Source organism: Panthera pardus, unplaced genomic scaffold (genome assembly GCF_024362965.1).
Source record: "Panthera pardus isolate Hobbes unplaced genomic scaffold, ASM2436296v1 HiC_scaffold_5, whole genome shotgun sequence".
Classification (NCBI taxonomy): domain Eukaryota; kingdom Metazoa; phylum Chordata; class Mammalia; order Carnivora; family Felidae; genus Panthera; species Panthera pardus.
This window is the reverse complement of record NW_026526980.1, coordinates 11,621,387-11,636,151: the sequence shown is the minus strand read 5'-3', so window position 1 is coordinate 11,636,151 and position 14,765 is coordinate 11,621,387. Positions and strand designations below refer to the sequence as shown.

The following is a 14,765-nucleotide window of genomic DNA, read 5'->3' as shown; positions in this document are numbered from 1 at the left end:
CATGAGATCATGACCTGAGCTGAAATCAAAAGTCAGACACTTAATGGACTGAGCCACCCAGGCACCTCTTTGCTGGTTTCTTTTTTTTTTTTTTTTTTTTTTTACAAGTATTCCTCAGCTTTGTTATTTGTATATTTGTTTATTCTTACTGAAATGTAATTAACCTACAGTATTATATTAGTGTCTTGTGTGCAATACGATTCAACATTTCTATGCATTACTCAGAGCTCATCACAATAAGTGTACCCTTAATCCCCTTCATCTGTTTCACCCATCCACCCACCCACCTCCCCTCTGGTAAACACCAGTTTGTTCCCTGTATTTAAGATTCTGTTTTTTTGTTTGTCTCTTTTTTTTTCTTTGTTTATTCATTTGTTTTGTTTCTTAAATTCCACATATGAATGAAATCATATGGTGTTTGTCTTTGTCTTACTTATTTCATTTAGCATTATACTCTCTAGGTGTATCCATTGCAAATGGCAAGATTTCATTCTTTTTTTATGGCTGAATAATATTCTGTTGTATGTATACACCACATCTTCTTTACCCATTCATCTATGGATGTACATGTAGGTTGCTTTCATCTCTTGGCTATTGTAAATAATGCTATAATAAACATAGTGTTACTTTATTTTTTCAGATCAGTGTTTTTGTTTTCTTTGGGTAAATATCCATCAGTGGCATTACTGGATCATATGGTAATTTCAGTTTTAATTTTTTGAGAAAACTCCACCCTGTTTTCCACATTGGCTGCATTCCTACCACATAGGATTCCTATCCACACAGTTTGCATTCCTACCAATAGTGCAAGAGGATTTCTTTTTCTCCACATCCTTGCCAACACTTGTTATTTCCTGTCTTTTTGAGTCTAACCATTCTGACAGGTATGAGGTGGTATCTCATCATGGTTTTGATTTGCATTTCCTTGGCAGTGAGTGATATTGAGCATCTTTCCATGTGTCTTCTGGCCATTAACATGCAGGAATACTCTTGTCAAAGGTCTTTGGGGGAGCCCACCATAGCCCTGATCAGCCTGGCCTGCACTCCGATGCTCTGCCATCCACTCAGGCCAAATGACTCGCTTTGGTTGATTTCATTTGACTGCGTGGTTCTCTTTTTTTTTTTTTTTAACGTTTATTTTTGAGAGAGAGTGTGTGAGCAGGGGAGGGGCAAAGAAAGAGAGGGAGAGACAGAATCCAAAGCAGGCTCCAGGCTCCATGCTGTCAGCACAGAGCCTGATGCAGGGCTCAAACCCACGAACCTCAGGATCATGACCTGATCCAAAGTCAGGCACTTAACCAACTGAGCCACCCAGATGCCCCGATCGCATGGTTCTCAACCTACAGATTGCAAGACAGAATTATCTGTGACTATCATTGGCAACACATGGATCTCATTTGGACCCCAATTCAATCAAACTTTAAATTATGAGATAACTGGGTTAATTTTCACACTGTTTGGATATTTGATAAGAAGTTATTGTTCATTCTGTTAAGTAGGATAATAGTATTGTGGTTATGTTTTATTTTTTAAAAAATACCTTTTAACGATTCATAATTCATTATTTATGGATGAAATAATGTTAAGATATGGGACTAGCTTCAAAACAGTTCAGGGCAGGAAGTGATAAGAATGTAAACAAGATTGGTAGTGACAGTAAACCTAGTTGAATGATGCTGGAGGCACACCAACCAGTCTACTTTTGCATATATTCAAAATTTTCCAAATAGAAAGTTAAAAATAAAAGAATCATTTGGGGAGCTTTTAAAACATACAGATATCTGGGCACTACTCTAGTGATTCTGAATTAGTTGGTCTGGGTGGAGGCCTAGCATAAGTACTGTTTAAACAGCTCCATGTGAATTTCAGGATAAGAAGTGCTAATGGAGCACAGGTTCTTTATCATATGCCCACAACTACCTTGGGAGGCAGGCACTACTCACTCATTCTACAGATGGAGATGCTAAGCTCTAATAGGGGACTTACAAATCTGAGGAGTCCAAGATCTAAGGTGTGAGTGAAGTGTAGGGGCATGGGCAGCATGGTGATTTAGATGCTAAGTTTGAGAACTTTTCAGGCAGAGAGGCAGATAATAAATACTTTTGGTGTCATTGGCCACATACAGTCTCTGTTGCAACTACTGAACTTGGCCATTATAGTTAAAGCAGCCAGACAATAGCAAAAGAATGGATGTGGCTGTGATCCAATAACACTGAATTTACAAGAACAGGCAGGGAGTCAGTTTGCTGAACGTTGGTTTACACCACAGGCATTGGGCTTAGATGTACCTGAGCCCACGTGCTCCTTCATCTACCTGTTGGGTGGTTTTGTATGAGTCTCCACCTTGGTGAAGGGGGCATCATAACTGTACCTACCTCATAGACATGCTGTAAGGGCTACCAAGATGGTGAAGGCAAAGCTCAAATACTAGCTTAATACATAATGATGTCACTTAGTATTATGGGCTAGCCTGGTACCGGGTACTGGGGCTGCAATGGTCAGCAAAGAGTCAGGGTTGGGGTTTCAGTGCAAAGGAGAAACAGGGTAGGGTCCCTGTGATACTGTGATTTGTAAGTGTTACACAAAATTCAGCCTAGGAAATTTGAAGATCTAATTGGTTTTATTAAGCAATTCATGACTCAGGCAGCATCCAATCTAGCAAGTAGAGAGATGCTCCCAGGGGTTGTACAAAATGGAAAGTTTTTATAGGCAGGAGAATGGGGCAACATGTTATTAGCCAACAAATGAAAGGATTGTTTCAGGCCAGAGCATCTTTTGTTGGGAAGGGAAAAGCATGTTTTTTTGTTGTTTCTGTTGTTTTTGTTTTTTTTAATCATGCAGATTATCTTACTACTGCTGATCAGGAAATTTCAGGTTGACTTTTAAAAGGCCACATTCCTATGTATACAATGTATACAATGGAATATTACCCAGCCATCAAAAAGAATGAAATCTTGCCATTTGTAACTACTTGGACGGAGCTAGAGTGTATTATGCTAAGCAAAATAAGTCAAAGACAAATACCATATAATCTCACTCATATGTGGAATTTAAGAAACAAAACAGATGAACATGTGGGAAGGAGAAAAAAAGAGAGAGAAGGAAACAAACCGTGAGAGACTCTTAAAGATAGAGTACAAACTGGGTGTTGATGGAGGGAGGTGGGTGGGGGATGGGCTAGATGGGGGATAGGTACTAAGGAGGGCACTTGTTATGACGAGCACTGGGTGTTGTATGGAAGTGATGAATCACTGAATTCTGTTCTGAAACCAATGCTGCACTGTATGTTAACTGACTAGAATTCAAATAAAAATTTTAAAGAAAAAAATTACAAATAGAAGGTCACATTCCTGGGGTAGGTTGAAACTGCAATTAAGTCTTGCTTCCTATGGGGGGGGGGTGCAAAATACTCTATTGGGGCTTGTTTTTCTTTTTTAACATAAATATATATATTTGGGCATTCAGATGACCAGATACATTCTGATATTTATTTGGTCTTCATCCATAGTTCCTGGACCAAACCCCTTGGAATTTCCTGAGCAATAAAAGCAAAGGAGCATCTTTTGTTACAACATTTGGTCTCTTGTCTTCAGTTCCTAAAAAAAAATGCTTCAGAGCATAAACCACAGGGTACTCAGAACCCCTTTCTTTAAAAAACAAAACAAACCAAAAAAACCCATTCTTACAATTTGAGTCCTGGCTTGCAAGTGCCTGGTCCCTGCTGTGAGTTTCAAAGGCCTGCTTTGCAACCCCAAATCAAAAATCTGGCTCTGTTCTCTGTTGCAGCCTCAGCCCTCCCCTCCAAGGCAGGACTTGATTGAATGATGGAAGGTACAGGGTATCAGGGTGGCGGAGCCTCAGTTAATGTCTCAAAATATTGTCCACTGCACCCATTTTGCAGTGGGTCACTAGAGAGACAGTATATCATTTTGGTTAGGGGCATGGATTCTGTAGCTAGATTGCCTGGGTCTATGACCTATGAGCTGTGTGACCTTTCTGTGCCTTGTTTTATAGTCATTAAATGAGGATTATAATAATGCTATTCCTACCTCATAGGGTTGTCATAAGAGATGTGATGGCATGGAAGGCACTGGAACAGTGCCTGGCACATGACAAGTATGTTAAGTACCTTTTTACTCATAAAATTTAGAGCTAGAGTTGGTCACATTCTCTATATTTTAGGCCGAAAAATTACATTAGATCTATTTTTTAAAACCCTTCAGATAGTCTGACAAACCTATTTCCCAGGCAAAAATCATTTATTCATTCTTTCATGTATTTATTCTCACCACTTGTCCATTTTCCTACCATAAATACCAGGTGCTAGGACTACAGCAGTCAACAAAGAAGTTAAAATACTTATAAATGTAATCCGAAGGTGTGACGTAGAATACACCTGCTATAGGTCATTTCCTTTTCTTTCTTTCTTTCTTTCTTTAAGTTTATTTATTTTGAGAGAAGAGAGAGCATGAGCAGAGCAGGACCAGAGACAGAGAATCTCAAGCAGGTTCTGTGCTGGCAGTGCTGAGTCCAACACAGGGCTCCGCCCACAAACCATGATATAATGTCCTGAGCCAAAACCAAGAGCTGGACGTCTATCTGACTCAACCACCCAGGCACCCACTCCTACCTGCTATAGGTCTTCTTCTTCAAGACACTCAGGTAGTCCACGCTACACAGAGAAATAGCTCTATGCTTGAGGAGTACTTACAAAGATCTGAAGAGGTGATTCTATGCTCTAAATTGTTAGGGAAGACAGGAAGACATAATTAGGGAAAGTGGAACTTACAGAAAGGAAGCTTCTGATCCAGACCATTCTACCATTCTAACAATTAAAAAATGTAGAAAGAAAGAAAGAAAGAAAGAAAGAAAGAAAGAAAGAAAGAAAAGGAAAGAAAGAAAATGAAAAAAAAGGAAAGGAAAAGAAAAAAAGGAAAGGAAAAGAAAAAAAGGAATGTACTTTTATAGGAAAGTACCTAGGATATATTTCACATTATGGAGTAAGAAAATCAGAACACTGAACAATATGCATAGTTGACTCCATTTATGTTTAAAATTATACATTCAAATGTGCATTTATATAGGAATTTTCAATATGTATAAGGATCCATTCCAAACTATTAATAGTAGCTTTCTCAGAGGTGGGACTATGAGAGACATTTTTATTTTCTACTTAACATGTTTTTATTGTATTGCTTGGAATTTTTACAAGTGTGACCTACAATTATGACTTAAAAAAATGTTTATTTATTTATTTTGAGAGAGAGAGAGAGAGAGGGAGGCAGAGGGAGAAAGAGAATTCCAAGCTGACTCCATGCTGTCAGCACAGAGCCCAACGAGGGGCTCAATTCCTGGCACCTCATGACGTTTAAAAGAAATATTTACAGTTGAGAAAAATTGTTCAAAAATCAAATGGGATACATGAATGAGAAGCGAGGTCACGAGCTTCCCATTATAAGGGGCATTCAAGCAGGAGCTGGAGGAGTGTGAAGCAGAAGCTGTGATGGGGAATTTACCCCTTATTTCTGGGGTCCAGAGGCTCATCCCAGGACTCTGGAGTGGGACTCATCTCTACAATAGTCTCACCTATTGCCTGGGAAGCCAGTGGGCTCAAATGCTGGCGTGTGATTTGGTTTCGTGGAGCTCTGAGCAGGGTCCTGCTGCTCTGAACTATCCCCGCACAGTTTATGTAGGGGCTGAGGTTAAGCTAACACTTTGCATCTCTTCCAGTGCTACTGCCATGTGTGGGCACTGCTAGGGAGCAGTGGGCCATGGTCGGGCCGTGTTCTCCATAAACAAACTGGCTAGGCGGGGAAGGAGAGTCAGGGAGGGAATGATGACGTGGTGCCCTGCCACCTGTGTTGATAAGGGCTCCTGTTCCTCCTTGTGGCCCTACAAAATAGCAATGGAGCTGCTATGGATCTCCCTGCTGCTGGCTGCCTCTCACGGCTCCACTGTCCAGGGCTTCCCAGAGGAGGACGTCAAGGAAGCCAGCATCAACATATCCCAGCCTTTGCATATTGTGGAGGAAGGCAACCTGCTGGTGCTAACACCTGCTGGCCTGACCCAGATGCTGAACCAGACCCGCTTCCTCATGGTGCTCTTCCGTGAGTGTCCCCCACTCCCGGGTGATGGGTGATGGGTAGGGTGAGATCTATCTCTTTGCTCCTGGAAGCCAGTGAAGTTTTATATATTGCTGAACAGATGAGAACACATATTATTAACACATTTAAAATTAATATGGATATACTATCATTCCCGATTTCCAGATGAGAATGCTGAGGTCCAGGGATGTTAAGCAATTTGCAAAATACTACGCTCGATTTAGTCTTGATTTGTATGTTGCTCCTCTGTACCACTGAAGGTAAAAAGCCAACTTTTACTCATCAGTGTCTTTATATTCTGAAATTCAACTTTCCCCTCTGTTATGAGGGCAGGAGCATCCCGACCATACTGGATTGTGGTAAAGATTAAATGAGATAACATGTTAAGTGGCTGGAACACAAGCAGAGGGCAATAAATGGTGGCAGCTATGGGCAAGCTCTTGAGCAAAGATTTGCAGACCATCACCTTTATCTGAACTCTGCCTGTCTACTTTTGTTCTTTGGACTGTTGTTCTTCATTTCAGTGGACATTTCTTCTTTTCCCTGGGGCACTGGGCACAGAGCTGTGCTCTTGGGAGGGATTTTCATAACAGCTTTCACATAGTCAGTACTAACTGTGTGCTGGGCACTGTCCTTAGTGCCCCACAAAACGTTAAGTTAGTTGATCTTCACAACAACGCAGCATGGTGGCACCATTTGTCTCCCTATTTTATAGCTGAGGAAACAGAAGCTCAGAGAGGCCAAGCGATTTGCCCAAGGTCACAGAGCTCACAAGTGGGGACTACAAACCCTGTGCCACACCACTTCCCACGTGCAAGGATTGGGAGGATACAGAAAGTAGATGTCAACACTGGATTCCAGAATCCTGCCTCCAAAGCCACTCCTGGGAAATGTCTGGCTGTGTGTCAGTCCCCAAAGACCTGCTGCTGGGCTGTACCTGGCCTGACTAGCATCCAGATTCCCTGAAGCCTGGCAAGGACTCAGGTTCCAGAGCTGGGCAGTGAGGTACAAGTGCTGCCCCTTCTTGGTTTCTGCCCCTTTCCATGCAGCCCCTCCCCCTAAATTCTCTTCTCCTCCTCTTGGTTGCTGCTGTGGCATAGCCCTTTCTCCCTTCTGTCAGTTTGCCTTCCACTAACCCTGATGCCTCACAGGCTTCCTTTTCTCTCCAGTGTGACCAGTGCATGTCCTGGGATGAAGTTCAGTGCTTAGAGGTTCACGGTCCTAGGCTCAAACGCAGGACTCTGCCACTTACTGCTCAGATGACCTTGAGCAGGTGACCTGGATCACTCTGAGCCTCTCTTTACTTGGCTGTGAAATAGGGAATTTAGCAATAGGATATAATTCCTAGTGTGCTTCTCACAGTGCCTAGTGCATAATAAGAGCTTAAGAAATGTTTTGGCTGCCATTCTCTTTATCATTATTATTAGATTCCTCTGCACAAACATGCTAATAATTTCTCCCTTGCAGGTTGCTGTGGTGATGAAAATGGGTTCAAGTATGCAGTCATGAGTGCCTAGTGAGCACCCATTGGGCACAACTATTATTATTGCATTCTGATTCATCCTACTTTTACTCAGCTCTGCTCAGTGCCAGGCCTTGGGTGGGTCCGATGGGAGCCCCAGAGAAAAGAGGCCTTGGTTTCTGCTCTCCGAGACTTTGTAGTTGAATCCATACTCATGCCATTAGAATAGTCTGAACTGTATACGCTGAGTGTCTCATGGAGAAGTGACAGCTTGGAATTGTCCTCAGAAATGGTTCTCCAAGCTGTAAACCAGCTGAGCAGCCTCCTCTGGCTTAACTCCTGCATTCTTGCATCCTAGAATGTGCTAGGGTCTCCAGTCCAATTCAAATGCATCTTGAAATTTGAAGGTTGGCCTGAAGTGAGAGAAATCTTCACTATTTGGCCTCCCAGTGATGCCCAGTGATGGGCAATCTTTAGCCAGAGCAGTGGAGTGAACCCTTTGGAATCTATTGTTACTGACATCAGTATTTACCAAAGACCACATGCCAAGCACTGGTAAATCCGAAAGTGTTTTTTGTTGTTGTTGTTGTTGTTGTTTTTTATAACTTGACTCATCCACACACTTTGTCTATAGATGACATCAAGGTTTGGAGTAAAGTACACAAGTTTGGGAGCCAGGCAAGCCTGAGTGTAAAGTTCACTGCCATAAACTAGATATGTGGCCTTAGGTACATTTCTTTGTGTCTCACCTTCTTTATCTGTGAAGTGGGAATAATGAAAGTGGTAGAGTCATTATAGGGATTGACTAAATATCCATGAAGGATCTGGCACATGGAAAATGCTCAGTAAATGAGTCTTCATCCTCCTGTGGCCCCAAACACATGATCAACTTTCTATCAGTTAGGACTGGGTTCAGCTTCAAGGAATAAAAAAAAAAAAATCTGCTAATGATGACTTAAATCCAAGATTTATCTCATATTCTCATATGTAGACCAGGGATAGGCAATGAATGGCTGTCCTAGCAGCTTCACAGTATCAAGGACCCAGGCTCCTCCTATCTTCTTGCTCCATCGCCCCTGATATATTGTATGTAGCTTGTGGTCACAAGATGGTTGTGGCACTTCTTGCATTGCACTGCACATTTTGCTAGGGAAAAAGAGGGACAGGCAAATAGCAAAAGGACAAAATACATGTCAGCCAAGTATGTTCCTTGAAAAAAACAAAAACAAAAAAAACTTTTTCAGAAGCTCCACCAGTGACTCTTGTTATATCTTATTGGCTAGAACTCTGCCATGGCTATTCCCAAATGAGGAGTCTGAGATGGTGAATATTTTAGGTTTCTGTCCTCAATGGTTCAGGAAGCAAAGAGCTTGGGAATGGCTGATTCACAGTATTTGCCACAAGATCCAAGGTTGTAGGCTAATTTAAGTGTGCCAAACATCTTACTAGTTCTTTGTACATTGTGGCTCGATTTTTAATGCTAGATGAATGAAGTCCTTTAATGAAATGAATTCTAAAAATGATTGCCCACCTTTGTACCCAAACTCTTTCATTGTTCTGATTTTGATTAGATATTTTAAAGATCACTGTGTTCGGGAAAGCTAACTGCTATAACAAATCCCAAATCTAGTTTTGTAAAGGTTGACTTCTTAAATCTTAGTCTCAGGCAGGTCTGCAGAGAAACTTTGCTCCATACAGTCATTCAAGTGCCCAGGGTCCTTCCATCTAGTGACCCAAGCATCCCTTAGGGCCTAGGGTACTCCACTGAATCCTCTGCCTCCAGCCAGGAAATGGATTGAGAGACACAGGACATGCTTCTAGGCCAGGCCAGCCCTGGAAATGGTGCACATCAGTGTTATTCAAAGTGTGGTCTATGGACCAGCAATGCCAGCATCACTTAGGAGCTTGTCAGAATTGCAAAATACCAGGCCTTGCTCCAGACCTACTGAGTCAGAGTCCCAGGTGATTCACATTCATATTACAGGGTGAGAAGCACTGTTTAACACCACTTCTGCCTGCATTCCAATGGCCACAGCTCTGCAAGAGAGGCTGGGAAACAAATTCCAGCAGTATAAATGAAGAGGCAAAAGAAACAGGTTTTCGGGAACACGTGGCATTATCTGTCTTAATCACATTATGTAAAAGCCTTGAAACGGCTTTTGATCAAATGCAACCTGAAGCTGGGGTGGCTGAGAGGCAGCCGGGTGGTATAAGATCTTCTAGACATTGAACCACCAGGAATAGTTTTCTCTTCTGGGCAGGAATGTCAGCAACTGTTTCCTACATAGGGTTGGCTTTATGGGCTGTTTGGCTCAGGTTAAGTTTCCAAGGACAACTCATTCCCAAATCCAATAGGCGCTTGCCAGTCTTCACCTTCTTTGACCTAGAGTACTCCAATCTGAGACCCAACCTGAGTCCCTTCGCTCCTTGGTACCCATGAGCCCATTCCCTTCTGGTTCCCTTTGATCTCTCTGGCGCACTTCTCAGTTCTTTATGGCTCCTCTTCTTTCCTGTTATCCTGAAATCAAGGATGTAACAGGCAGCCCATAGACACAAGATGGCCAGCAGGTGGGTTATGTTTGGGCCACACAGTGTTTTAATTTTTTTTTAAACGTTTATATATTTTTGAGAGAGAGGCACAAGTGGGGTTGGGGCAGAGACAGAGAGGGAGACACAAAATCCGAAGCAGGATCTAGGCTCTGAGCTGTCAGCACAGAGCCTGACACAGGGCTCAAACCCACAAACTGTGAGATCATGACCTGAGCTGAAGTCAGAACCTCAACCAACTGAGCCATCCAGGTGCCCCTAGGCCACACAATGTTTTAAAAATCGAGAGATTTCACAATTATAATTGAATTTACATCTGCTTTTAAAGAAATAGAAGATCTGGAGGCACAGGCCCACATTCTTGCAATGTGACAACTGGCTTAAGCTGAGTAGAGATTTTCCTTTTGGATCAGAAAACATGCCTGTTAGTTCGCCACATCTCTATCCAGCCAACCCCACACAGTCACACTCCCTGCCTCACCCCTGTAGCATTTGAGTCTGTGTCACCCCATCTGAAATTCAGGTCCCAGTCTCTTCTTATTTGGTGCGGTCTGAGGGATGTTACTTGAATCAGGAAATTCGGGCATGTGATGGCATCAGCTGCCCTGGGTCCCAGAGCCTCCTCAGCTGGCTTGTGCAGCCACTTCATAGCACCGTGGAACAAAAACACTCTTTTTTGTGCCTTTAACCTTGATAGTTCCCAGAAGGGAAAATGTGATTGTGTCATTTTTGCTTCCATCCAATGTGGAGCATTCCTGATGTGTAAAATTCCATCAAAATAGTTCTGAGACTCTGATCTCCATCTAGCCCAGGCTGTTAATGGTTTCCTTCAACCTTGGCACCAGGGTACATGCTGGGTTTTACTTCGAGCCCATGGAGTAAGATCTTGTAGGGGAGATCCAGTATGGGCTATTTGCACAAGCCTGCGAGCAGGGCAGGCATTTCCACTTTGTTGATTGACTCCTCCAGCCGGTTCCCCACATCTCTCATCCACCCCAGAATGTGGGCCAGCACTTACACATCTATTTTATGGTTCCTTTCAGGGAAGAACTGAGAACCCTGCAGCTCTATTCCACCTGAAGTAGAACTGTAAGCTAATGGTTTGCACAGCTCAGACATCCAAGAAGAAGACCTCTGTCTTTTCTTTTTTGCAGTGGCCCTAATCTCTGATCCTGGACTCTCAATGTTGAGCCATACACTTTGCATGACACAACACACATCTCAACACACATTTACCCTTCCAAAAATGGTGCAGCAGACACAAAAGAAAAGGAAACTGTCCTGCCCACATAAGAACGCAAATCTCTGCCCAAGTGACTGCTCTGTTTTAATCAGGCAGAAGGGAGAGTCCATGGTTCTTCGGGGCTTTAACTGACATCTTATAATTCAGGGATTGACACTGAACCTGGGGCTACAGACAGAGTCAATCAATTTTACATTCCTTAATGACATTTAATGACCACCAATTTGAATACTTTAAACTTAAAGCATTCCCACCAGCAGGTGTTTCAAAGCAGTAAACACCAGCAGAGATGTTGTTATCCAAAAGAGACAGTCAAGCTCATTACATCTGAATATTTGACTCCTTCCAATACTCAGTTTAAGTCAAAATGAGTTTTCAAAACCTGGCAGGCCTTCTAAAGTGACCTTTGGAAAATCTAATCCCTTGGGGAAAGTATGATAAACAGTTTTTTCTAGGAATAAATGGCTCTTTACAACAAAATATTTTTCCAATATTGTCCCAGGGACATACTATATAGTAAGTCTCAAATCCTTAGTTGTTGCTCACTTCTTCATCTCTCTGAGGACTCCAGGCTCAAGAGTCAATTGTCAGTAGGACCCTTGCTCTTGCATGTCTCTCACATGTCTCAAATGCCACATGTGTTCAAAACAGGCCTCAGCATCTTTGATTTGCTCCCTACAACTTGCTTTTTCTCATGCCCTGCCTTAACTGATAGCACCACTATCCACCCAATGTCAAAATCATGAATCTCAAGGTCATTCTTGACTCTTCTCTTTTCTCACATCCAACCCATCACCCGCCAGGTCCTGTTAATACCACCTCCTAAAGCCCTCTGCACTCTCCAGATTTCGCATCCCCCTGCCATTGCCTTAGTTCAGGTCACTGTGTTCCCCACCTAAAACACTGCAGTAGCCTTCTCAAGGGTCTCCCTGCCCCCTCCAGTGCTGTCCCTACAGCACACCCAGAGGTATTTTTTTTTCTGAAATCCAAGTCTGATTGGGTCACTTCCTGATTAAAAACCCTCAGTGATTCTCTAAGACCTCAAACTCCTTAACATGGCTACAGTGTCCTCTGCTTGGTCTAGACTTGGCCAACTTCCCCACTTCATTTGAGAGCTATGCTCTAGTCCCTGAATAATTTGTGGTCCTCAGGTAGGCCACACTGGCTCAAGCTTCAGGGCCTATGCATTTACAATTCCCTGTGCCCGCAGTGTCCTTCTTATACTACCTCATCTGGATTGTGAGGTTTAAGTTCATGAAGCCACCTTCTCAGGAGGCCGTGTCCACCCTTACTCCCACCTACACTGACTGGCAGGCCCTCCCATGCCGACACAATCCTGTGTACTCACCCTTTCATAGCATTTGCCAAACTGTATTGAAACGGCTTTTAAACTTGTGGGCTCCATGGGGGGGCAGAGGCCAAATCTCATTCATCTCTTGATTAGTAACATCTGGCATTGTACATGGTAGGCCTGCATGAAATGTTGAATGAATGAGTGAATGAACTGAACTTGCCTTTGGCCATAATGTTCTGCATGAATGAGGCAAGGAGAGAAGGGTAGGCTACCTTTAGTGGGGAGAGGCCAAAATGAGATTCATCAGGAGCTGTGTCTAGGGTCATTTAGGAAGTGCCTCTAAAGCAGAGATGGCAAGAGTCCTGGGAACAGGTTAGACGATGATAATGATGATGATGAAGATGGCAATATGGATAAAGGATGGTGATGAAGATGAAGAAGATGATGATAATGGCCATTTATTGAGCATATGTATTCCAGGCACTGTACTTGGTCTCATCATCTCCATCTTACATTATGAGGTAAAGACTTCTTAGAAAGGCTGGAAAATTTGTTCAAAGTCATACAATTGATAAGTGGTACAGCCTGGATTTTAGACAAGGTCTGACACCAAATGTACAATCCATCTTACAAAACTGTGCTGTAACTGAAATATTTATTTAGCGACTTACTTATTTTTCATTCATTCATTCATTCATTCATTCATTCAATATTTATCAAATACCTATTATGTGCCAGATAGACTTCTAGGCACAAAACAGATGGACATCCTTGCTTCGTGGCACTTAGGTCCTAAAGAGGGGAGACCCAAGATAAACAAATAAGTAAAAAATATAGTATGTCTTATGGTTAAAAGTGTTATGGAGAAAAACAGAAGAGCAACAGGAAGTGCAAAAAGTTAGTGGAAGTGACGCTGCAAGTTTATTTAGGGTGGTCTGGGAAGGTAAAAATTCAGCAAGGAACTGAAGGCAGGAAGGCAGCAACCCATGCAGATAGCTGGGAGGAGCGCATTTCAGGCAGAGGGAACAGCAAGTGTGAAGGCCCTGGGTGGGAATGTGCCAGGATGGCTAAAGCTGAGGTGCTAAAGAAAGTGGGAGATCAGATCAGAAAGGAAGTACAGTCCTTTAGGGCCTTAAAGGCCATTATGATGGTCAGAGGAATTTGTTGGCTGACCCTTGAGGAACTAAAAGGGACGGATTACCATCCTGAAGTTCCTATCATCTGTGAGCACTTCTATACACTATACTGGCCCTATGGAATGGGAGAGGATTATTCTCAGAATACTTTTCCATGCTTGATCTGGAGCTCAGTCTAAAGTAGGGTTTCTCATCCTCAGCACTACTGACACTTTGGCTGGATCATTCTTTGTTGTGTGTGTGTGGTGGGCGGGGGATGCACTGTAGGATGTTTAGTGGTATCCTTCACCTCTACCCACTGGATTCCAGCAGCACTCTAGTTGTAACAACCAGAAATGTCTCCAGATATGGCCAAATGTCCCCCATTGAGAACCACCATCTAAAGAAAGGCAGACTCCAGTTGCCTGTGCTGGGAGCTAATCTCCAGTCCCTACATTCACATTTCCCCATCCACCAGCCCCTCCCCTGATTCACACTGGCTTCTCAGAAAAAGGGAACCCAGGGTTATCTACTAAAGACCCAGGCAAATATTGATCCTAGGTCCATTAGCCATTAACACATCTACACATCACACAGACATTCAGAGACCAATTCCCTATTGCAACATGACCCTGGGTCTCATTTGCTTACACTAAAATCAATGTGAGAGCCACAGAATAGGCCCAGGCTTATACTGGATGACTTGGTGCTAGTCACCCTTGTGTCTCTTTCCCCAAGAACCAGAAGATCTGCTGAGGATCCTGACATTTCTATAAGACTCCCCCTTCCCAGAGAGAACCTAGTCAGAGCAAGATCAAGGGTTCCCCCACCTATGTCATCAAAATAGTTAATGTTTTTCAGGCACTTTTGTGCCAGAGCTTTGAACACCTTGTCTTACTGTGTAGGATCATCTTAAGGTATAGGATCTATTAGTATCACCATTCTGTAGATGAGGAAACACAGGCACAGAGATATTTAAAAAAACAACCTCCCTGAACTG

At 42.9% G+C, this 14,765-nt stretch overlaps 2 protein-coding genes across 4 annotated transcripts in view; one reads left to right on the top strand and one right to left on the bottom strand.

Moving 5' to 3' along the window:
* Positions 1-14,765, bottom strand: part of ACSM5 (acyl-CoA synthetase medium chain family member 5) — a 110,705-nt gene that overhangs the window by 30,013 nt on the left and 65,927 nt on the right. The gene's annotated exons all lie outside the window — the stretch shown is intronic.
* PDILT (protein disulfide isomerase like, testis expressed) overlaps positions 1-14,765 on the top strand; it is a 42,932-nt gene that overhangs the window by 2,197 nt on the left and 25,970 nt on the right. The window contains exon 2 of the mRNA XM_019468752.2: positions 5,904-6,107. Coding sequence (XP_019324297.1) covers positions 5,906-6,107 — 202 coding nt within the window. The 5' untranslated portion in view covers positions 5,904-5,905. The remainder of the gene's footprint in view (positions 1-5,903; positions 6,108-14,765) is intronic.